This window comes from Branchiostoma floridae, chromosome 18 (assembly GCF_000003815.2).
Source record: "Branchiostoma floridae strain S238N-H82 chromosome 18, Bfl_VNyyK, whole genome shotgun sequence".
Classification (NCBI taxonomy): Eukaryota; Metazoa; Chordata; class Leptocardii; order Amphioxiformes; family Branchiostomatidae; genus Branchiostoma; species Branchiostoma floridae.
In genome coordinates, this window is record NC_049996.1 from 12,080,927 (window position 1) to 12,103,899 (window position 22,973).

The 22,973-nt window shown below is 39.1% G+C and overlaps 1 protein-coding gene across 8 annotated transcripts in view; it reads left to right on the forward strand.

Annotated features, from left to right (window-relative positions):
• The first annotated feature begins 153 nt into the window (after positions 1-153).
• The window catches only part of LOC118405375 (neurobeachin-like protein 1), a 50,221-nt gene continuing 27,401 nt past the window's right edge, over positions 154-22,973 (forward strand). For 6 of the 8 annotated variants that reach the window (XM_035804850.1, XM_035804854.1, XM_035804851.1 and 3 more), the window contains exons 1-35: positions 154-327; positions 1,528-1,619; positions 2,986-3,147; positions 3,320-3,401; positions 3,662-3,786; positions 3,986-4,059; positions 4,382-4,470; positions 4,950-4,988; positions 5,664-5,834; positions 6,573-6,628; positions 9,667-9,737; positions 10,291-10,397; positions 10,838-10,921; positions 11,359-11,457; positions 11,995-12,170; positions 12,769-12,836; positions 12,957-13,060; positions 13,478-13,579; positions 14,019-14,149; positions 14,323-14,455; positions 14,993-15,112; positions 15,734-16,019; positions 16,412-16,497; positions 16,713-16,802; positions 17,131-17,320; positions 17,576-17,709; positions 18,250-18,406; positions 18,701-18,803; positions 19,132-19,282; positions 19,909-20,064; positions 20,305-20,473; positions 20,701-20,789; positions 21,003-21,684; positions 22,173-22,297; positions 22,764-22,896. In XM_035804850.1, the coding sequence (XP_035660743.1) occupies positions 277-327; positions 1,528-1,619; positions 2,986-3,147; positions 3,320-3,401; positions 3,662-3,786; positions 3,986-4,059; positions 4,382-4,470; positions 4,950-4,988; positions 5,664-5,834; positions 6,573-6,628; positions 9,667-9,737; positions 10,291-10,397; positions 10,838-10,921; positions 11,359-11,457; positions 11,995-12,170; positions 12,769-12,836; positions 12,957-13,060; positions 13,478-13,579; positions 14,019-14,149; positions 14,323-14,455; positions 14,993-15,112; positions 15,734-16,019; positions 16,412-16,497; positions 16,713-16,802; positions 17,131-17,320; positions 17,576-17,709; positions 18,250-18,406; positions 18,701-18,803; positions 19,132-19,282; positions 19,909-20,064; positions 20,305-20,473; positions 20,701-20,789; positions 21,003-21,684; positions 22,173-22,297; positions 22,764-22,896 (4,687 nt within the window). In that variant the 5' untranslated portion in view covers positions 154-276. The remainder of the gene's footprint in view (positions 328-1,527; positions 1,620-2,985; positions 3,148-3,319; positions 3,402-3,661; positions 3,787-3,985; positions 4,060-4,381; positions 4,471-4,949; positions 4,989-5,663; positions 5,835-6,572; positions 6,629-9,666; positions 9,738-10,290; positions 10,398-10,837; positions 10,922-11,358; positions 11,458-11,994; positions 12,171-12,768; positions 12,837-12,956; positions 13,061-13,477; positions 13,580-14,018; positions 14,150-14,322; positions 14,456-14,992; positions 15,113-15,733; positions 16,020-16,411; positions 16,498-16,712; positions 16,803-17,130; positions 17,321-17,575; positions 17,710-18,249; positions 18,407-18,700; positions 18,804-19,131; positions 19,283-19,908; positions 20,065-20,304; positions 20,474-20,700; positions 20,790-21,002; positions 21,685-22,172; positions 22,298-22,763; positions 22,897-22,973) is intronic. The other 2 variants (XM_035804852.1, XM_035804858.1) reach the window with 1 other exon arrangement.

Sequence of the window (22,973 nt, forward strand, 5' to 3'; positions counted from 1 at the left end):
CCTGAGCCTGACTTAACTATATAACATTTGCCCGCTGATAGGACATCCCAGATAAATAAAGAATATTGATCAATTCGTTGATTGATCTATGCAAAACAATAAATTTCCCCCCTTTTACCCAATGGACCCTTCCAACCGGAGGAGGTCAAAGGTTGGACTTCCTGCCAACATGGCGGCAGTAACTTGAAGAATTCCTGCATTTCTCCTCGTCCGAATTTTCGTTTTTCTTCTCTTATTTGAATCGGGAGGCGGAAACTTCCTGTCAGAATAGTTAGAATGGCTGCTCATGAAGATTTGTTCCAGCTTTGGATGCTGTTCACGTGCAAGGTATGTGAGAATGCGAGCTCTTTTCAGGCCCTTCCTCGTCGTGATCGTGATAATTTTCATAGAAGCTTTGAGAAATTATGTTGCTATCGCCCGTTTACTGTATACATTTAAGTCAATATAGTCTTCCTATGGTGCTGTTAACGAGATGATTTTGAGATTGGCATCAATGTCTTAAAAACCGTTGATCTGAAGTTGGTAAGATGTATCAGATAAGATTTGAGATAGACATCAGCAAAATTCCATTTGATTGTTTTTGTAACCATAACGTTAGAGTTGTTCTCCGTTGTACGGAAAACAAGCTTTTGTTTAGGCTATAACTTAGTATGAGATCATGAGAAATACTAATATCGTCACCAATGCAATGCCAGCTAGCTCTGATTTGATTACATTAGCGCCCTACTATGTTGTGTGCACTACCGGTTTGCGGCGCTACGGGTCGTGTGCCGTGCCCCGCCCCGTCCCCTCTAGTTTCCGCCCCCAAACAAACAACCTCCCGTCCCGTCTGTACAGGAGGGCCACGAATGTCAACATGTGGGTCTCGTGATCGCTTCAATAAACTCCTAATCTCCAAGCAGATGTTGGGGATGACATATCAAATCTCTCATTATTTAATGCATTGATCAGGATCAAAACAACAGCATTGTGAAAACTCAGAAGCAGACCAATAAATTGCTAGAGTTATACATTAGTATATTAAATATACAATCTAAAGTGAAATGTGTGCCTAGACCAAAGGTTAAGTACTGTGCTATGAATCCAAAGTATATGTATATATGTTATAATCATCTATTGAGAATGGGAGAACAATAATTATTTGTATTAGAAGTTTTTAACTGTGGGAAAGTAGACATAATGCAAAATGGTGAAAGGTAGAAATGTTGTGCAGTAAAAAAAAAACACAAAGACCACTCATGGGACTAATAAATACTGGTCTATGCAGACAGGTAGTCACTATAGACAGGATTCTTAATACTTGCGTCAATGGGGAAAACTAACTAAGACAGTAAGAGAAAACCAAAAAGTAGTCACATTGGCTAGGCGGTTATTCCATAGAGGTGGTTTCTTGTACAGCTTTGACTGTACAATTCAATCCTATCTTTTCTATCCCTTACAGGTCACTGTCACATATACTGATATCTTTCAATGCTAAAACCAGCAAAGCAATGTACCTGTTGTAACACTTTTTTTTTTTACTCCTAGAATGACGACAGGTTCTTCCGACAGTACATAGATGCCTTTGTGACACAATATGGCGATCTCATTGACTTGGAATTCAAGCAACCTAAAGAGGGGTAAGTGATACTGATGACAACAGTGTTACACTTAAAGCTCTTTACAATATGCCAAAAAGTAGTTACTGTTTATAATACATATCCATATGCAAGACGATTGCACATTATAGACCTATCATGACTGTCCATCACAAGTAGAAGTTCAATCAATGGTAGCATGGCAATAAGTGGTTCGGTTAATGAGAGAGTGGTTGCATGTCTGTCAAATACTTCCTTTTTTACGTTTCTATTTTACATTAAACTTTTTGACAGAGGTGTGTAGGGCTATGAGGTTTATTCCAGCCTGCGTTTAACTTGAATCTATACTATAGATTCAAGTTGAAGGAGTTGAACTTGTAGAAATGCTAGAACTAGATTTATCCAAGACATTGTAGGGTTAGACAATGAATTAATTAATTAATTAATCAATCCATCAATATCAAAGTGGTAAACTAAGGGCTTGTTTGTAACTAGAGAAATTAGCACATAATTGTCTTTGGAGTGGTAGACTGTGCTACCATACACTAGCAGAACTTAAGTGGCTTTTGCTGGTAGTATGTAAATTTGCCATAAGAATGATTGTGTGTGTACATTTTTTGGCAGTTTTTTTAATAACACAATGAATAGATACCTCAACATAGAATGAAAGGTATTAACACATTTTCTGTAGATTCATTATGAATATGCCTAGTAATATATTATTCATATTTTTACAAATAGCTACAGTGTTAAGAAATGACTCATGAATAAGGCCCTTAAGTTTCTTTGAATCCCAGTATTGTGTGCAAACTTGGCTTGCTGACAGTACAAACTTTGTGCAATAGATGGAATTCCTTTTGCTCCTTAGAGTGGTGACATATGGTGCCCAGCTGAGCTGTCTGTCAGGACTATTCCAAAATCTTGTCTTAGGGGGAAGGTTTAAACTCAGTGCATGTGCTTAAAAAGGAGAAAGTGCCAATTACTTATTTCATGGAAGAAGTCTAATCCCTAAATGGTATTCGAAGACGCAGTGAAGACCACTCGCTTGAAATTGAAGCTCTAGACTAGTTACCGTTGCAGATTAGAAAGTCCAACAAACCAAAGTGACAGCTGCACTTTGAATGAAAGCACTATCAAAAGGCTTTACTCCCAACATTTCTGACAGCTGACAGACAGTCCAGGTCATGGGATCAAAGGAAGAGACTACTTTTTCATGGGGAGGTATTGTTTTTGGTAGGTTTGACGTTGAAACTAATTTTTGAAACTAATTTTGTTATGTTCTCAGTGAGAACATGATACCATTAAGCATGCAAGATGTATGTGCATTGACAATAAATGGTAAGAATCAAGATGAAGTATTTTTCTTGACTTCACAGTAAAATTCACCAGACTTTCTTTCTGTCTCCAGAGTCCAGGCATCTGGGCCGCACCTGACACGGCTGCCTGACAGCCTGCTCCAGGTGCTGTCCAGACAGCTGCTGCAGGCCAGGGACCAGTGTACGCAGCAGGTTACTGCAGAAACGGTGCAGTATGCTGAAACCCTCACCAAGTGTCTCATCATTATATGTAGGTGAGTTCTTGAAAATGAAAGTGAGTATGATACATGTGCAGGTGAAACAGTTTGAGCAAAAGAAAAGTGAGGGTCTGCATGGGGTGACCTGTCAACACTCAATGACATATCAAGCAGGGCCAGCAGCACTTAATTAACTGTAGATTAACGAACATTTTCCTTCCATCCACAGGAACCATGACAATGTGGACCTGGTGGCCTCCTGTTCCTATGTGGGCTACATCATCACTATTGCTGCAGAACTGGTGCAAGAGGTAAGAGAAATCATATATGGTAAAGCATTGTTATCAAATGGGTAGATGCATTTGCATGTACTATCATGTAGGATTATCTAATATGTATTATAATCAAGAAATAGATAGAATAACATTACTATGTTAGCTGCAGCAATAGTCATATTAATAGGAAAATGCAGAAGTCTAAATTAGTGTTCAGTTTCTCATATAAAGACATTTCTACCATGTTATTATCATACTGAACACTGTATAAATGTGTGTGTTGTGTTTCCCTACAGTTTACCCAGAGGAACATTGCACAGAGTGGTGAGATCGCCTGTTTTGAGACATTTCTCCACCACGCTATCCACTTCTGTGAGTGCCTGTATGATCCCTACCACAACTGGAGACATGAATTACTAGGGTGAGTTGTAAGAAAACCACAATGAGATATTTGAATTATGGAATGATGACTTACCCTCAGGTGTTTAGGTGATATACACCTTGCCAGTGACCTATAAGTATAACCATTTAAATTGATTAACCACTTGATTTAATGTAAATACTACAGTATAAGAAAGCATACATGTACAAAGTCGTTATCATTTTCAATTTTCTTTCAGAATGAAAGTTGATATTTCCAGGCAGAAGTTTAGACCAGCTCTTCTTAATGTAGAAGTTATTCCATTCTTCTATGGTAAGTTTCTGTTCTTACCCTGTAATTTTGTTGTTTGTCCTAGTACAGCTTAACACAGAAAACTGTATCAATACAGTATCATCAAATTCAGTTTGTCTTTGTCAAATTATCCAAATATTTTCTCACTGAATTTTCCGGTGTCATTTATTGTGGATAACTTGTGAAATAGAATGTCCCTTGTAATGCATATATTTAAAGAATATCCAGAGGCCTTAAACTGTAACACATGACCAATAATGTTTCAAACTGTACACATTGGAACATTTCAAACAGTGAGCTAGCTTATAGGCATCACGCTGATTTGATTGTTTTTTGTTTTCAGACTGCCTGCACAGATACGAGTCTTGCCTGAGTATTGAGATCAAATCTCGCCTGCTGCATATGTTTGGTGCAATTATGGCTGGGTCACAGGTAAGTAACAAGGATTTAGTGACAGACTTTCAGCAAACCCTGACTAGATCTGATCGATGAGGTTAATGACCTCATGTACGACAGCAGTGGTATGACAGTTTATATTGCAGTACCTATGGGCCATAATAATGCTAGTAAAAAAAAAACTGTTGTATGACACAGCAGGCTTTTACGAGAAGGTGGCAGGAGGGTCATATGAGGGTCATGTGCAATCACAGGTGTGTGACCACTGTCAGATGATTATTGTCATTCTTTTCTCAGGTAAATTGGGTATACTATAACCTGGCCACCTATGTTACAAATACTATCATTTGTTTTAGAATTGACAGTCTAAGATATTTCTTTGTGTATTTAGGCTCAATTCTTTTTATTTTGTAGTCCGTAACAGTTCAAATTCCCAGTCACAGTTAACTGTTCCCTCCATTTTGCCTGTTCCTCCTCTTCTGCTTTCCTGACTCTGTTTTCCCGTTCCTTTCCAGAATTTGATTTGGCAAGCTTATTTTACAGGCAAGCTGGAGGTACTATACCCTGATTTGTCCCCCTGACCTTCTATACTAACATTTTGTACATTTTTTCCTGCATGCACACACTAGAAGGCATGACACTGCATGCTACACACTGCTTGTACACATATATGAATAGCACTACAAAGTTCTTGACATTTCTTGACCTTGCCCCATTGCCTTTTGTTTATGGTCTTTGAGGTCAGTGGCACCTTTATATCTACATGGATAAAAACAATATGATTTTGCGCTAAGGTAGCATACTGTTTCCCCTATTCCTTAACCCGCCATCGTACATGTAAGTCAAAATATAGAAATGCCAAAGAAAAGTGCAAATATTTCACACGTGAAGCCATTCTTTGTTGGAAACACCAACTGTCATATCATTGGTTGAACTGCTAATTGTGATGGACAGTCAGGATGAGTCCATTTTCCTACAGAGGTGTGTGGGTAAGGTGGCACAGTGGAGAAATTCCGGAGACTTCTATTACTTGGTAAAGTTTGTAGCCATGGGTATATTTTCTAGCACTAACTCTTATTTCTCCAGTAGAATCAGGAAGGAAGGCACTACTGACATCTGGTCTTGATGGCAATGCTCACATTATGTAGACACTAGGTTCTTTTGACGCTTTTATCTAAACTAAACAGAAAATGGATGAATATTATTCATCAACAACTCTTTCTGCACAGAACAATGCCTTGTTGGCAGTCTCTCCCGCATCTCTGGAGGTCTTGTTCACCATCCTGTCGTCAGGCAGCCCCGCCTGGCAACCAGAGGGCGATGACCTGGAGTTCACTGACCTGGCCTTGAAGTGCCTGGTGAAGATGGTACACACTGTCCATGCCTCAAGCCCTGAGCAGGTAAGACAAGAGGATCTCTTAAAAGAGACACTCTTTCAAGGTGAAAATTAGTTACACATATTAGAATCATGTAGAACTCTTGGAGAAGTATTTGAAATCTTTGTTTGAATCTATATTTCCTCGAGAAAAAAGAAACAAATCTTCATAGCTGTTATCAATGTTCAAGTACAGTGCACCTTTGTCTTACTGCAGTTCCTAATCTCAGCTATAGACCGATCCACTAGCCCATCCCACCTACATGAAAATGTAGAAATGCAAAATGAAAGCGCCATTTGACATACGGCCATTCTCAATGATCATTGGTTAAACTGCTACTTGCCATTTTCTGATTGGTTGAAATGCTAAATGTTAAAGGCAGTTGGGATCGGTCTATTGCTACATGTATGTTCTCACTGTTTGCACTTGTCTCACAAAAGCACGCTTCAAGGATGTATGTGTCTGTTAGTAGTATGGTGAGTGTACTTAGGTCTTATACTGTTATGAGGTGCAATCTGAAAGCTTCCCTTTTTCTGTATGATAAATTTCTGTTAACATAGTTGATAAGTGCTGGAACTGCTGTACACTATAACTGTGCAAAAGACATTATTTAGGTCCTATTTTCTTGATTGTGAAATGTCCTTTAAATCTGTCATTAAAATCTGATTCTAGTTCACAAAATGTTTGTTTGTATTGTGTATATTGATAAGACACTCAATTGTTATTATATTTATTTGAAACGTGTTTTCCTTTTTTCTGCAGAGACAAGTGGAAGTCAGTTCCATTCTTGAAGGCTTCTTACAACTTCTTAACAAAGGGTAAGTCTTAAGTGTTAATATGTTAATTTTGAATCAGGAATATATGATTATGAATGTCATCTGATGTGTACTGCAAGGTGGTTCCCCAAGATTTATCAACAAAAGTACAGGGTAAAGAAAAAACATACTATGTGAAGGAGATTGTAATAAGCCATCTCATGGTTTGGAACTGTGCATGTACAAGGTCAAAGGTTCTTGTCTATACCATGCATCGTAATTGATACGTGTCCAGATGTGCTTTGTTTCTGTTCCAGAGGCCTTGTACAATGCATCACAATGTGCATGCAAAGTTTTAGTCCTTGAACAGCTTATAGCAATTAAGCGGAGGTCCAAGAAATTGTCCTGTTTTTCCTCTGGAGCAAATTTTTTTTGCTGGTTTCTGAAACAAGCTTTCTTGGCTGACTGTCACACCCTATGTTGTATGCACATGCCTATAACCAGTGACTCATTAGCATGAAACAGTTGCTGGTGCGATGTGAAAGCAACACATCTTTGCAGACTTGCAGAAATAGCAATTTTGCTGACCTGACTTGCTATGGAAAGTAATCATAACCAAGGAAGAAAAGTTAGCTTCTTCATTTAAATTTGTGTAAGAAAATAGTATGCTACACTGTGTAGTAGATGTTAATGGTATGACTGTCAAAAATTCATGATTTATATTCTGTACACCAGGGCTCTAGCCAGCTCGATTTTTTTTCCGTCAGCCAATTCTAATTGTCGTGAAAACCGCGAAAATTCAATTTCCCTATGACACTACAAAGTAGTAAATGTTGCCATTGAGACCTTGAAAAACGGGTTTTAATGAGATTATCGTATGCAAAAGGTCGCCGACACACATTGTGAACAATCATAACAATAGCAAAACAAACAGTGTGTGGCTTTTACAGCCGTGGATGGTGTCCCCAAGCCGCCTGTAGCTTCCTCCAAGGATTTTTGTCCGTCAAGGTTGACGGATTGGTTTTACCATTTTTCCGTCAGACGCAGCAAATTTCCGTCAATTGACGGAAAAATGGACGCTGGCTAGAGCCCTGCTGTACACATACAATACATCGTACATGTATATGGAAACAAATAACAGGAAAAGGAAGTCTTACCTTTGGCATATTCCACTTGTCCAAATGGCATTTAACTTGACAAGTTTAAAAACAGAGAAAGCTTGAAGCAAACGTGTTTCACACATATTAGTCAACAAGCAACATTAACAAAACTTTTCATCACATCAAGATCTTTGATATGGTGATTGCTTGTTGCAGTTGCTACCATGGCTTAAACTCAGACAAATACATTACTTTATGCTCTTCATATTTCATCATTCAGGGTTCATACATTATTCTTTTGTTTCTGTTGATACCACCAGGGTTGCTAAGATACACCAGCTTACTGTAAATCTGTTACTGCTAGTGCTCCTACTTCACGGTGGTTTTATTTTTGCTGCAACAGTTTTAGAATTTGTGAAATGTTAATGTATATTACAACAGTACCACAGCTTTTGTTCAACCTTGAACTTAAAACACCTCCTTCTACTTCAAACTTAAGTCCCTGAATTTATAGTACTTATATGAACCCTGACACTGTTATCACCTTGACTATGGCTGTGCTGTCACACCTTGTATCATCTCTAGCTTACAGGCCTTCCCTGGTAAACACACGGGAATGTCCCAGTGGTTAAGGTGTGTGGACGCCCCCTATACATGTACATGTGTACTGCAGCTGCCAGACTTGCTGCCTGTTCATTTTTTTGTTCCATTCCTTTCTTATATCCTTGCCCTGCTTGCATGTCTTTGACAAGGCTGCGAATAGAACGGTTCTTGATTTGGATTGGCTGCAGTTAGTGCCTTGAAGCTGGAGCGATTTTCAGTGCTTTTTGCGCATTGTTAGAACCCATATAGTACAGTCACCTAGAATTAGATATCCAATGCATATTATTATCATACATAGTTCAATACGGAAATAAATCAGCAAGATTTGTAATTCATTTTGCCAGACTTGATATGGCAAATTCAAAATTAATCAACCACCACCAAGATATATGATTTCCACTATGATGCCAGTTGAAAATAGATTTTAAAGAAAATTTCTGTCATATACAATGTGCCTTTAGTGTGCATATGAAGCATGGGGCCAGAAATTCCCAAGAATAATTTCAGATTATTTGTTTACTTTTACGCTAATTTTGTGCATAGTAGATATAATTGCAATGTAGTTGCAAAAATGGAATGTGCAGCTGCAATGTAATGCATTACAGAGGATATATGTATGAGTGCAGAGATATGATAGGGTAGGGATCATGATCTAGCAGAATCTTCTACCAATGGAAGTAGTGATTTGAGTCTCTGTGGATAGCACAGTACTGGCGCAGTACTGTTAGAATTGGCCATTCTACCAGACAGGCAACAATTCTACCAGAGAGATTTAAGTCTATCGCAGTCTCTGCTGGTAGAATTGCTGATTCTACAAGATTGTAATCTCTACCCTAACATATACATAGAAATTGTCTTTTTCTGTTGCTGCTGCTGTTTTGGTTTGGTTTGCACAATATGTAGATATCATCATATATCTATAGCTCAGTAGGAAAGTACTGATAACCTGTCTTATTTACACCTTATTAATGATAGATGGGTCTACAAAAGGAAAGGGATTATTTAGAGTGGGTTTTGCATGATAATAGGAACGTTTTGTTTTAAATGGTATGATGATTTATGCATACAAGAAATTTGATGGAAAGAAATATGTAAAACATCAGAGCATTTCACAACTCAAACATCAAAAACACATCAATAAGAAAGTTCTAGACAGCCTTGTAATATGATTCAGAATCATCTTTTTTCACAGTTTCAATTCATGTACTTCAAGTTTGTCTTTAAATCATTGAACTACTTTCTACATGTTATTCTTCTATATTATAGGAAAAAAATCTGCTAAACTTGTTTGGATTGTTACATTTGTGTCACAGGCCAGGGGGAAATAGCTCAAGACATGAATTTGTAAAGGCATCTTTTGTTTTGGATCTAACAGTTACTGTTGTTACTCTGTTGCAGGTCACAAACTGAAGACAAACCGGCTGCTGGGAAGACAGACAAAGAAGTGGAACTACAGACCAAAATGTTAGGTAAGCAGGTAGCTTATTGAGCCAGTTATAAGCTAGCACACAGTTTGAGGTGCACATGCAGCATGATCTGTATCTGTATCTGTATCTATATAGCCGGTATAACCGCCATTCGGCGTAACACACCAGCTTCGCAGGCACGCGGCGCGGCAGCAGCTGGTTATATGATCCATTGTGAAGTGCACATGCAGTGTGAAACTGCCTTTAAGCATAACACATCAGATTTGTACAGTAGGTACAAGGTGAGTAAAACCAGACTGTAAGGTTTGATCCACTCTCACTGTGATAGACCTCTGCTCTTTCAGTAAGATTGGTGGAATCTTAAACATGCTTTAGGTATGGCTCTGAAACACAGGGTACAACATTAGAACACATGTATTTGTTATCATCCCATTCAAGATGATGTTCCTAACGGAAGCTAGGTACCGTAGTACTCTGTTTTTTGTCTGTGGGCACAATGTTGTGGCCTGCTTCGGATTCAAACTCAGAACCTTTAGATTCTAAGTTAAGACAGTCCTAACCTTGCACCATCTTGCTATCATCTTGCTCTCTCCAGTTATCATCCCAGCCATGTTGGATTGCCGTGACCGGGCAGCACTGCAGGCCATCTTCCTGGGGGCCAACTGTTTCGAGAACCTCATGCTGCTGCTGAAAAATGTTAAGGTAACTGTCTACATGTATGTTATAAGACACTCAGACAGGCATATCCTGTCTGGAAAGCATGGTGATTGTGCTTATATGATCCATATGCTAAAGGATAGGAAATTCAAGTTGCAGCTATACTTGTCCTTGGTGCTGAACTTCTTTTGAAAACCTCATGCTACTGCTGAAGAATGTAAAGGTAACTGACTTGATCATGTGTTGTAGGACATACTCAGACAGACATATTCTTTTTGGAAGGCATAGTGAATGTGCTTCTGGTACAAAATCAATAAGTTTTTTTAAAGGATAGAGACTTCAAGTCATACTGTATTCTTGTCCTTGGTGCTGAACTTTTTGATATTTTACCCTGAAATAAACATTAACTATATAGACAGCTTAAGCAATGATTTCTACAGTTTTACTGTCCACAGTGCTCATACTGTGTTAATGTACTTTTCCAGGTAACCAAAGACACTGCCAGTGCTTTCCAAACTGCCTTTATTGAAGCTGTGGCGGCCATCTTAGCTGGGTCATCAGCTGCAAAGGTGAGTTGTGCGTGGGAGTTTGTGTTTCAAAGAGCAGAAAATCATGGATTGAAATGTTTTTATACAGCATTCATGCTTTATTTCAATCATTGAAGCAGACTGGTGGTAATGGCCATGCTGGTGTCCCTACTTTTCATTTCCAAGGATCATAGCTTAGTAAACACATCTTTTTATTGCAACTATTAAGCATTCTTCTGGAAGTTTTCTTCTTTGAAAATATTTTGAAAGTGGCTATTTGAGAGGGTCAGAGGATCTTTGACTGCTTGAAAATGCTGGAATTCAAATGAGGACACCAACACAGTGATGATTTCAGGTTGAAATGTCCTATTCTTCTGAAAACAGTGTCCTAAAATACATTACATAATGCATTATAGACCTGATCTTTTTCCACCTAGGATTAAGTCTTAAGCGTGGTTTTCTATTTCTTGATCCCACAGGAAACCTTTAAGGAGTTTATCGGGTATGATGAGCTGCTGGAACACCTAAGAAAGTTTGGCCAGCCAACAGAGAAGCTGCTGCACCAGTTTCTTGGCATGGTAATTTTTTTCCTTTTCTTTGTGTTGGTAGTGAAGATTAACTGTTTAACTGGTACAAGTTTTAGTCTTAGTCTGATTTTTTTTGTGCTAGAGTTAGTCGTACTGCTTTCTACATGAAAAAGTTTCATAATAATTTCCACACATACATGGAGGCAGTGCATTAAGATTGTCATTGGCCCCAGATTTCAAAATTTACCAAAAGATTATGATTTGATTACCTCATCAATGTCTTAAAAATTATATACCCTCTAGGTTATTGGTTTACCTGTATTTACTATAAATATTAATGTGGTTTTTCACAGTGACATCTCCATATTGAATTCCTGACACTGCAAATATACATTTCTAATGTATTATTACTGTAATTACTACAGAATTATTTTTAGCCCAAAGTTAAAACACAATGAAAACTTTATTTAGCCTTCTACTGCAAAATTAAGTGCAAGTGAAAACACATGAATTTACAGTAAGTAGAAAGGTAAAACAAAAACTTATTGATTCTTTCTATGACTTAGTTGAATATGTTGCTTGTTTTAGATGGTTGAAGGGGAGTTCAAACCTGGCACACCTCAGCATATACACAACACCAAGGCTGTTGCTCTCCTCATCCAATGGGTGCCTGAGCTGCAGTCACATGACCTCCAAATATGGCTGACTGACAGCTTGAGGAAAGTCTGCTCCTCCAGTTTTGAGAACAAGGCCCACTGCTGCAGGTGATGGATTTTTGCCTTGGTGTGCTGTGTATCTGGAATATTGTATTCTTCCATGGTCATCTTCCATGGTTATTTGAATAAACTGTAAGTAGAGTGGCAGGAAGTGAGAGGGAAGATGATGTAACTGAAAATAAGGTCAAACTTGCTAGAGTGACAGGAAATGGAGTTCAGAGGTGGTAGATTTAGACCTAGTCACTCACTGGGAGGTGTAGTTTTTGGTCTGTCTGTGTTTTTCCAGTTAATATATTATTATATATTCAATAATTATGCTAGTTGTGTTTACTTTGGAGCAACTCCAACTGATCACATCAATGGATACAAGTTAATGAAAACAAACTGTATTTGCAGAGTTGATGAACCACAATCAAGCAAGACATTTACAGGAAACTATAGATATTTCATGGAGGCGTGATATCTTTGGAATTTTTGCATTCTTTATGTTCTGAAGGCTCCATAATTAGATTAAAAAAACAGGCTGTATATTTCTATGTACAAGCAGCATCATAGTATAGTTTTATTGCACAACAACTGTACGGGGTACAAAGTATGGCATCTACATAACTACAGTAGTATCAACATTGTTTTCCCAATTTTGTAGGGATGGAGTCATTTCAGGAATACTGACAGTTTTAGGACAGGAAAGAAGAGTCAACAAGGAGGCTATCAGTAAGTTTTACATCATGAAATACTGTGATCAAGTGCTCTATTTGATGGGTTTCACTTTGCCTATTTTGTCAATCTTGTTGGAGATGTGTGTATTCATGTACTGGTTTGTTGTGTTTACAGTGCACCTATTGAGTCTACTGGAATGTCTGGGCAGTCATTCCATCTCTCCCATGGAACTGAAACATCTGGTAATGCTGATGAGGGACACAGTCACTGGGGAACAGGTTGGTCAATCCTGATTCAAATTATCCTTAACCAATTATTGTAACACTGAGTGGAAAGGATTAGTGAAGCTGCTTTTAACCACAGTAAGGCAGCAAGTTTCTGTATCTGTATCTATATAGCCAGTAAACCTGCCCTTTGGTGTAACACATCAGTTTGTTACCTATGTGAAAATAGAGGTATTGTTTTCAGTTTGTGTGTTTGTTTGTTCTGGTGTGTGTCTGTAGACTGGCAGAATGTGTCGAGGAAGATGGTGTTACTGAAGAATGGCAGGATGGGAAGGTTGGCTTTGCACTGGTCCCACAGGCTGGCAGGAAAATGAAAAGACAGAAATAGCAAGAATTTCGCAATAATGAGTAAAACGAGAAATTCACAAAAACTCTTCATTAAGTTTTGAGAGCCTTGACTTCTTGTTCCAGATGTCATACACTCAAGAGGTAATCCAGGCCATGTGTACGATGGCAAGGAAAGAGACCAATAGAGAAGCTCTTCACTACTTTGACCTGCAACATAGGACATCTGTAAGTGTAAATTGAGCAATGACAAGGCCCTTTTCACTTATAGTTATAAGCTAGCTCATGGTTTGCATATGTGCATTTAAGCAATATAATGTCAAAATAGATGGCCTCAGGCCATTCCTTACAAAAATGTATGTCAGGGCCCTCTTTGACAATAAATGCATCACACTGACATGCTTTTAAACTGTGAACTACATGTAGTTTATTTTTTTATTGTAAGTGTAATTTTTCTTCAGAATTATCAATCCAGCTTACAAATACTTTGCTAAATGGCAAAAAGGATTCTTTTTTGTTGTGTTTAGAAATTAATGTATTGAACAAACTGGCAAGCTACAAAGTAACGTATACCTAGACTTTCTGTGTGAGAAAACTAAGATGCCACTAGATAGAGCTAGATGGTACATTGCAAAAAGCCTAACAGTTTTCATGGACCTTGTTTCAGGGTATTACTGTACCTTGCATCAACAAATGGCCTGGCAGTGGCTTCTCGTTACATGCCTGGGTGCGTATGGACAATGCTGATACAGAAGAGCTCAATATGAGTGGGGGCAAGCAGAGAAGACAGTTGTACAGGTATACCGTCGTTCTAGTCTTCCGTCCCATGCCCAATTTTCTGTCATTTTCTAACCCATGCAAATGAAATTGCTGATATTTGTAATTTTTTAGTCTGAATGTACCTAGAAAACTGCATCATACCCTACAGGATTGTATATAATTAGGCTTATTTTTTTTTCTCTCACATTCAGCTTCTGCACAGACAATGGTACTGGATTTGAGGGTTTCTTCACCAATGAAGGCAGCCTGGTGATTGCTGTGTGCTACAAGAAGGACTACCTGACAGCACAAGTGGATAGAATCTACTTCACTGACTCCAACTGGGTGAGGATAAGGAACACTAATTTGCCCAGAAAGTTATGTTTTTGGAAGTGTTTGCTTGTATGTGATTGAACAGTATGATTCAAGACCAAGGCTATGCTATGGATGGGTTGTCATGAAAGTTTATCTGTGGTTAGGTCTTGCTCTATTGAAGAAATTGTAAAAGTTAGATTTGGGACACCCTGCATGGCAGCTTTCCTTGGTACTGCAGGATACCTGTGAGTTTTTCTGTCCTGTGTTCTTGAGTAATAACAAGCCATGGGCATGATGTTTGGGTGGTAGATAGCTCTTGAGATTTAGGCCATCTAGCAGTTTTCTTTGTAATTGTTGTTGAACTTATATATTACATACTGCTTGTTACAATTACGAGTCGGCAAAGTATCTTATCAAGAAGTTTAGATTTACAAACACTGGTGCCAAGGGACCTTTAAAATTTATTCGTGATTACTAAATAAACAGACGTTAAACCGGAGATTGAGTGTGTGTGTGAGTGTACTCAATTCAGGCAATTAACATACAAATTGTTGCTCATCTCCACAGCACTGTGTGGATGTGGTCCATGCAGGTTCCCGGCGACCTTTCACCCAGAGCCAGCTGTCTGTGTTTGTGGATGGACAGCTGAGGATAAATGCACAGCTCAAGTTTCCTTCTACTTCAGAGGTAATACTTAAATACATGTATATTCAGTAAACCTTCATCATACCCGTGTCACACAACACAAAAAATCAATCAGCCGAGTCTACAAACTTATAATGATGATATTTTTGGCAGCAATAGATCCGGTGTTCTCTCCAGCATCACATGATCATGATTTTAGGGATCGGTCAATATTTGCAGGTCGCCAAACTCCATGGGGTAAAAAATTTGTGTAACGGTCTGTAACAGTTGATTTTAGAATCCGGCAACCTACATATAAATGGCAACCACAGCAGAAGCGTGTAGGCTAGTGGAGATAAGGGCCAGTTTTGGTGAGAATATCATTGATCATTAAGTAACATGAGAGAAACCATAAGCTTGTAATGTCCACAAAAATTTGTTCAAGCACACCGGGCTTTTATGCGTCAGACCAAAAAATTAAGGCTTAATTCCCTCCAAATGGTCAACTAATTGCTAATACAGCTCCTCATACCCCTCAAAGTGGATCTGAATAAAGTCAAAATAAAGTCAAACATAGAATTTGATCCATATGACAAAGCAATGGGGACACTGACTGCTTGCACCATAAAGCTGACTGCTTGCACCATAAAGGCACTGTTCTGATAAGTCTTTTTTCTCTTCCAGCCCTTCACATGTTGCCAAATCGGCTCTTCTACCCAGAGGACCAACTCCCAGCAGAAACCGCTGAACTCCAGGACAGCTCCTTCCCGGGGTCCCTCCCCCCCCTTCTCCTTCCCAGGGTCCCTAGTGCCCTCCTCACAATCCCAGAACCCCTCAGTGTCCAGTATAGAAGCAGGGAACCAGGACAGTCTGTGGGGTTTCCCTACATCCTTGCAGGGGCAGCTGGGGTCAGTTTGTGTGTTCTACGATGCTCTGCAGCCTTCACAGGTCAAAGGGCTCTTCATGGCAGGTAAGAAGTTGTGTCTAGTTTTGCTACATATAGCATGTTTGTTTGCTTCTTCTGATCTGTTGAGCAATCAAAATTGCTTTTGTGCAACAGTTGCTCTTGATTTTGTATTTGAAATATGATATAAGATACAAATTGAAGTATAGTTTAAAACACAAAAATCATTAAAATTTTTTATTCTTTATGCATGAAATTTGTACTCATCTGTCAAATATTTACTACTTATTGATCACTCAGCAGTCTCAGCCTCTTGTGAAAAGAAAGTGTTAGGAATTTGAAATACATTGTATCCATAACAATAATTGTAGTGTTAGTATTGCATGTTGTGTACCAGTTGCACAGATTTTTTGTTGTATTTATTAAAACATTGCTGTTGATATTCTTTTCATTTGTAGGTCCAAATAATCTAGCATTGTTTCATCATGAGGATTCAGATATAACTCAACTGGCAGACAAGCTAGTTCTGTATTATACAGCAAAGGTAAGAATACAGATAGAGGATGCATTTGTTAAAATGATTTTCATTTCTACTGTGCCTTTGAGCAGCAGACATCATTGTTAACATTTGGAATTACAGATGAGATATGACAGTTCTTTTGCTCTTCATTTTCTTCATGCATTAAAGATAGTATGCTAAGTTTTCATTATGTATATATAGTATGATTTTTTTATATAAGATTTTGTTGTCTTCACCAGGCCTGTAAAGACTATGTGTGCATTGACCTGTCTGGCAATGGTCTGGATGGGAGGCTAACAGGACACCAGTGTACCACATGGGACTTAAAGGTGGGACTGTTCTCAATACCCTTAAACCTTTCATAACTAATCTCCATATTGTGAACAGGAAAACATTGGTGCATAGATGACCCCTTAGAACAAACAACTGATAAATGGAGAAGGGTCTGCACTTAAGAGTCTGAGCTTAACCAAGCAAAAGTAATATCTTAAGAATATCAAATGGGCAAAATAGCAGTAACGCATCTTTATTTTACAGTATCATGCAAAGAAAAGGCATTACAAGACTGCCCACTATCTGATTTCTGTAGAATATAGAATTTGTTAAAACCCTGTTGTTTAATGTCTGATCTTTCATGTCCTTTCTTTTATTCATTAGGCTTCCATCAAGTGTATAGGAGGGATCCAAGTGTTATTTCCAGTGTTGGAACAAATTAAAGCATCAGCCAATCATATGAGAAGAGTGTCTCATGAACCAGCCAATGGGAGCACAGATACGTTAGGTGTCACCATGGCCGATGCCCAGGATGTTGATGATTGGGTGATGGTACCACAGAAAGTAACCTCTGGTAAGTTGGTGGAGTGATTAAAAGTAGTCTGTATAGTTCTGGGTTGGCCTCACCTGGGAAATCACGTTGTATTGATGTCATAGATGTACAGTTGGAACAGTCCCCCATATTTGTGTATGTACACGAGTATAAGTGTCGTGGCATCTCTCATGATGATATGTTTGTTGGTTTTGAGAGAATTTACTTCAATTCAAAGAGTAGACTGTAGTTATAAGGAAGCCTTAACTGGAAAATCATGTTGTATTGATGTCACAGATGCCCAGTTGGAACAGAACCCTGTGTCTGCGTTCCTGACCTTGCTGAGGCTGATGTTACATGGACAGGTTCACAACCAGGAGGAACTACTGCAGTCAGGAGGGGTGGCCACAGTCGGGGCACTACTGCAAAAGGTGGGTTAATGCATGAGTGCTGCATTTGTGCTGCAGAACTAAACATAACATCAGGTACAGGTACTGATACAGAGGTTTGGTACAGGTGCATGTTAAAAAGAGAAATGCATGACAAAGTGACAAATTTGTGATAATATTTGGGAACCTGTATAAAATGTCAGGTACCTCATCTCTTTAGATGCACACACTCTCTCATTGGAGGAACCTCTAATTGCATTTCTGTCATTGGTTGAATTAATAATTGACATTGTGATGGTCAGTCTAGTGTCTGACTATTCAATGCAATTTCAATTCAATTTTATTGGGAATCAACTGGCAGTGTACAATGTTGAAAGCATGTCCACTGGATTGTGTTTATTTTACACAAACATCAGCAATGCATATTAAAATCAGACTTAAGTTGACAGTTATATAGTTACATTACAGGCAAACTCCAAGAACAGATGCAAAAAGCAAATACGATGTACACATATTGACACCATGAAGTCACGAGAACGTCATAAAAACAATACTGATATGCATGCTTTCCCTCCTCTCTAGGTGAAACCAGAACTAATAGATGTCCATGTACTGATGGCTATCCAGCTGTTTGTTGAGATGGTGGCCTCCTCCTACCCAGACCTACTGCAGGCCTGCTACAAATACGTCCTGTTTGAGTTCAGAATTTGGAGTAGGAGTGAATTCCCTGTCAGAATAGGTAATTAAAATCTTTCCTACTGCTCTATTGTGCAATATTGGTTTCTTGTTACCTCTGTATACAGGGGTTTTGTTTTCAGTGTGTCTGTTTGTACATGCTTGCTTGTGTGTTTGTTGTTATTTGAGTGCAGTAGATTTGGCTGGTTTCCTTATGCAAGTATTACTTAGCATGCTGCCACTCTCATTGGTTGAACCACTAATTGCCATGCTGTCATTGGTTGAACTGCTAATTGTGATGGACAGTCTGTTATCAGACAAAGCTTGTGTGCTATGCTAAAGCTCTTTTTCTTCCCAGGCCACATCCAATACCTGTCCACTATTATAAAGGACCAGAGGAAGTGGTTCAGGAAGAAATATGGAGTCCGATTCATGCTGGACATTTGCAGAACATTCTATGGGTAAGTCAGTACACTTTATTTTGTTTTTGATAGGTCTATGATGATGATGTTTAGCTATGTTTTTGTAGTAGCTTGAATGCAGTAGAGTGACAGTCTTCCATATGCTAGACAGGAAGTTAGGTCAAAGGTCCCAGATTAGGTTATCTCATTTCCTGTATTCAGTCTCTTGCTATAAGCTCAACAATTGCCTAGTAATTAGAACCAGTTTGAAAAATGCATGAGAAATTAATGTACTGAATAAACAAGAAATTCGCAAAAGCTTAAAATATCTTGCAGAGGTGTGAGATTTTTCATTAACTACACTTTTTTTTTCAATATCTCTATACAGAAGTGCTGTAGAGGGTTTGACAGAGGATGATATAAAAACAATCAGAGCCTCTCTCCTGGGACTGGTGAAGTACTACGTGTCAAAGGGCATCAACCAGGAGGAGATGTCAGCCATCGTCAGTTACATCTGTGCGCTGCACGACGAGTGTCAGGTAGGTAGGGGGCGCTGTTCTGAGATGTGGAGTTTTAGGTCACACAGGTTGCTCTTGAGCATCTAGCATCAGTGCCTTGAAATTTCCACAAAAACTTAAGACTAGACATTAAGTAGCCATTGAAATTTGTGCCTAAAGATGCAAGAGATAGCATTGTATTTTATTGAGAGCCTTCTTCTGCACCCCTCAGATGCCCTGTGGCTTCAACTCTCAATGCAGAACTTTTACTTGTAAGGCTGAGAAGACACAAACAATTATTTTCAGCTAGAGAGAGAGATGTGATATAAAACTTACAAGCTGACATAAACATGGTAAAAGTAAGATTAGAATGGAGCAGAAAAGCTAATCAAAGAGAATTATAAAATGGATGTGGATCTCTCCATGGTGCTGAAACCAGGGACACTGTTAGCTGGTGCTTTCCAACCTTGTACTTTTTGAAATAAGAGCATTTGAAGATGCATATAGAGCCATTCCAATTCTTGTAAACATTTCTTACCCAGGCCCTGCATTTTCTCACTGATATACCAATGCGATTACTTAGCTCAAATGGCAGGACTACAGTTGTGTGTACCATTTCTAAGTTTTACTGTAACATCAATGATATGATATTTTTGCTTGTCCATCAGCTGTGTGAGGTGCTGGACATGTTGATCTCCCTACTGGAGGGACCAGGCAGAGACCAACTGTACCTGCTGTTATATGAACCTAAGGGAGCTGAGCTGCTGTATGCCCTGCTGGTACAGGAACAGTACACAGACACTGTCAGGAAGAGGGTTTGTAAGGTAAGAAGAAAAATTTTGGCAATGCCTCAGGGGCAGAGGCATTTTCAAGTTGTAGCTGTTGAAAATAGAACTTCCTTGTGAGAGATATCTTTGCTACTATCCTGATAAATGACAATAATATTTGATTTATATAAACACAGTAGAGAGGAAGGATATGGCTTTGAATAGAGAAGTCAGATTGTGAAAAATATCCTGCTATTGACTTCAGAACAGTAAGAATTGCTTATGCTATTTCTTCAGGTATTCTCTCAACTTCTGAAGTTCGACAAAGTCTACGAGGCCAGTAAGCTCCGTCTGCGGCTTCTGAGGCCAGATTACGAGGCCTTTGCTGGCCTGACGATGTACATGAGAAATGTTGTGCTGTCTAGTGACGTGTCAAGAAACCTGTTGGATATCGTGCTGGCAAATGGTAGGAAGTTTTATCTAGTTTCTAAATGCCAATTATTTTGTGAATAGTGGAGTGCAAACTAAAGAAAATACCAGAAAAATATTTGCCTTGTTGTGGTATACATCTGTCATACTTTTCATTGCTCTAGAAGATTGTGATTTAACATTTTTTTGTTGTATTCTTACTATTTCTTCCTTTTCAACTTTTAAAAGAAAGAGAATTGATGTTATGTTTCTTAACCATTGCAGAGTCTGTTGGTGGATACAATGCCATGCTGTCCATCTTCCAACTGCTGCACAAGACAGATACGACCATCAAATTGGAGGCAGCGAGAGAGGTAGGTGCAAACTGTCTTTCTAAAGAGAACCACTGGGGATTCAAACCCAGAACCTTAAGATCCTAACTCAACAACCCTAACCACAAGACCACTTAAGCTACAATGAACAGTTTTGCTTTCAGAATTTTTAATGGAAACTTTGTCGGGCATTTTCACACACACAAGCACAAATACTCATTGCTTTTTACAACACATTTTTGTTTCCGTGCACAGCTTCTACAAGTGCTGTACACCAGAGCCAGCGCCCCTTCCATGTGTGCCAAACAGATTGGTTGGCAGGAGACTCTTGTCAAATTCCTTATAAAAGACACCCTTGCAGACATCACCCCACAGACACGGCCACTGACCCTTGATCTGGACACTCCATCCAAAACCTCAGATGACTCCACAAAAGAGTTGGACTTCCTTCAACTCCCAAACAACTCAAATGGAAACGGAATCCCCATAACTCCTGCTGGGTCTCCATGGAGAGACGAAAGCTTCTTGCCAGAATCGTTTCCATCTTCGCCCCTGCCTTCGCCCGTGGACACGTTTCCTTCGTCAATGAGTCATCTGTCGCCAAACGTATCTTCAACAAATTTATCCTCAAGCACAAGTGGTATCAGTATATCTGACATGTCCAATGTGACAGGATTCACTACAACAGAGGATGAATTCAGTAACAGTGATGCAGACAGACTAACGGAACAGTTTGATGAAAGTGATGCAAGCAGATCCGAAAGTCAGTTTTCCTTGGATTTGTTGGAATCTCCAAATATGGAAGGCTGGTCGACTGGTGGGAATACATCGTGCAACCAGAGTACAACAAGTTTTGCCGACAGCGGCGTGACGTCAAGCGACACTAGCCAATGGACAATAGGGGTTCCATCAAGTCCCAGTAGGGTTAGTGTGGCAGGTAAGTACTTGATGATATCTTAATATCATTGGAAGAAAATTCAAAATGCACAAAACAGCTGAAATTTTGCTTTGTTTTTCACAGATTTGGGGTTCTTCAGTTTGTGTGTTGTATGATTGTTTGTATCACATGCAGAAAGTGCTAGTGACATTCTCAGTTTCATGTCTCTTGTACATGTACAGAGAGTGCCAACTCAGTTGTTATGTGCCTTGTACATGCACAGAGAGTGCCAACTCAGTTGTAATGTGTCTTGTTCATGATCAGATAGTACAACTCAGTTGGTATGTGTCTTGTACATGCACAGAGTGTGCCAACTCGGTATGTGTCTTATCCATGTTCAGATAGTGCCAAGTCAGTTGTTATGTGTCATATCCATGTTCAGATAGTGCCAACTCAGTTGATATGTGTCTTATGCATATGTACAGTGCCAACTAAGTTGTCCATGTGAAGAGTGCCAACTCAATTGTTATGTGTCTCACCATGTGCAGATAGCGCCAACTCAGTTGTTCTAACAGAAGATGAGATGCAGGAGGAGTTGTGTGATGTCGTCCTGAACGCCATCTTCTCTATCCTGTGGAGAGGCATGGACGGATCTGACAACAAGGCTTGGAAGGTTGGTTCTAATCCTTATCATTTTAATCCGTACATACTATTGTTTTCTGCATCCTCTCAGTTGTCAGTCAGATGAAGTAAGACTGTAGGTGTAGGTAAGCTTGACCACCCCATATGTGTCCTTGACTTGGTAGCTCCCAAAAAGAAAGGAGGTTTAGTAATCTCTTGCATTTGCATACACGTCAGTCAATTTTTTGTAAGCCTTGAGTACACACCTCTATCTGTGCATGCTACTTCTAGTGCATGTGTGGCCTAATTTAGCACTCAGCACTTATGAGAAGGAATATGGTAGTTGAACACATACTGCTGAACTAGCTTCCTACTATAGTGCTTGAACAACTGTGTGGTCCATGGGCTTTAGAAACAGAGATTGTCTCTGCCCTATACCAAAAGGTATGGACAACTTTTGACAACGTAATGTGTCTTTTTTTGAATCTGTAAATGCATTTATAATGTTTTCCATGCAGGAGAAAGCTCAAGTGTTCACATGTTTGGACAAGGCTGCTGAGACCCATGAGCTGATCCACCCTCCATATCAACTAAAGAGGCAACTACTAGAGCTGGGACTTCAGGCTTCTATATCAGATGTCAAGGAAGCTGGTAGGTCTGATAAAATTTTGATAATATCCCATTTGTTTCATGGATTGAGGATCACTGTAAAGTGTTCACAATTTCCA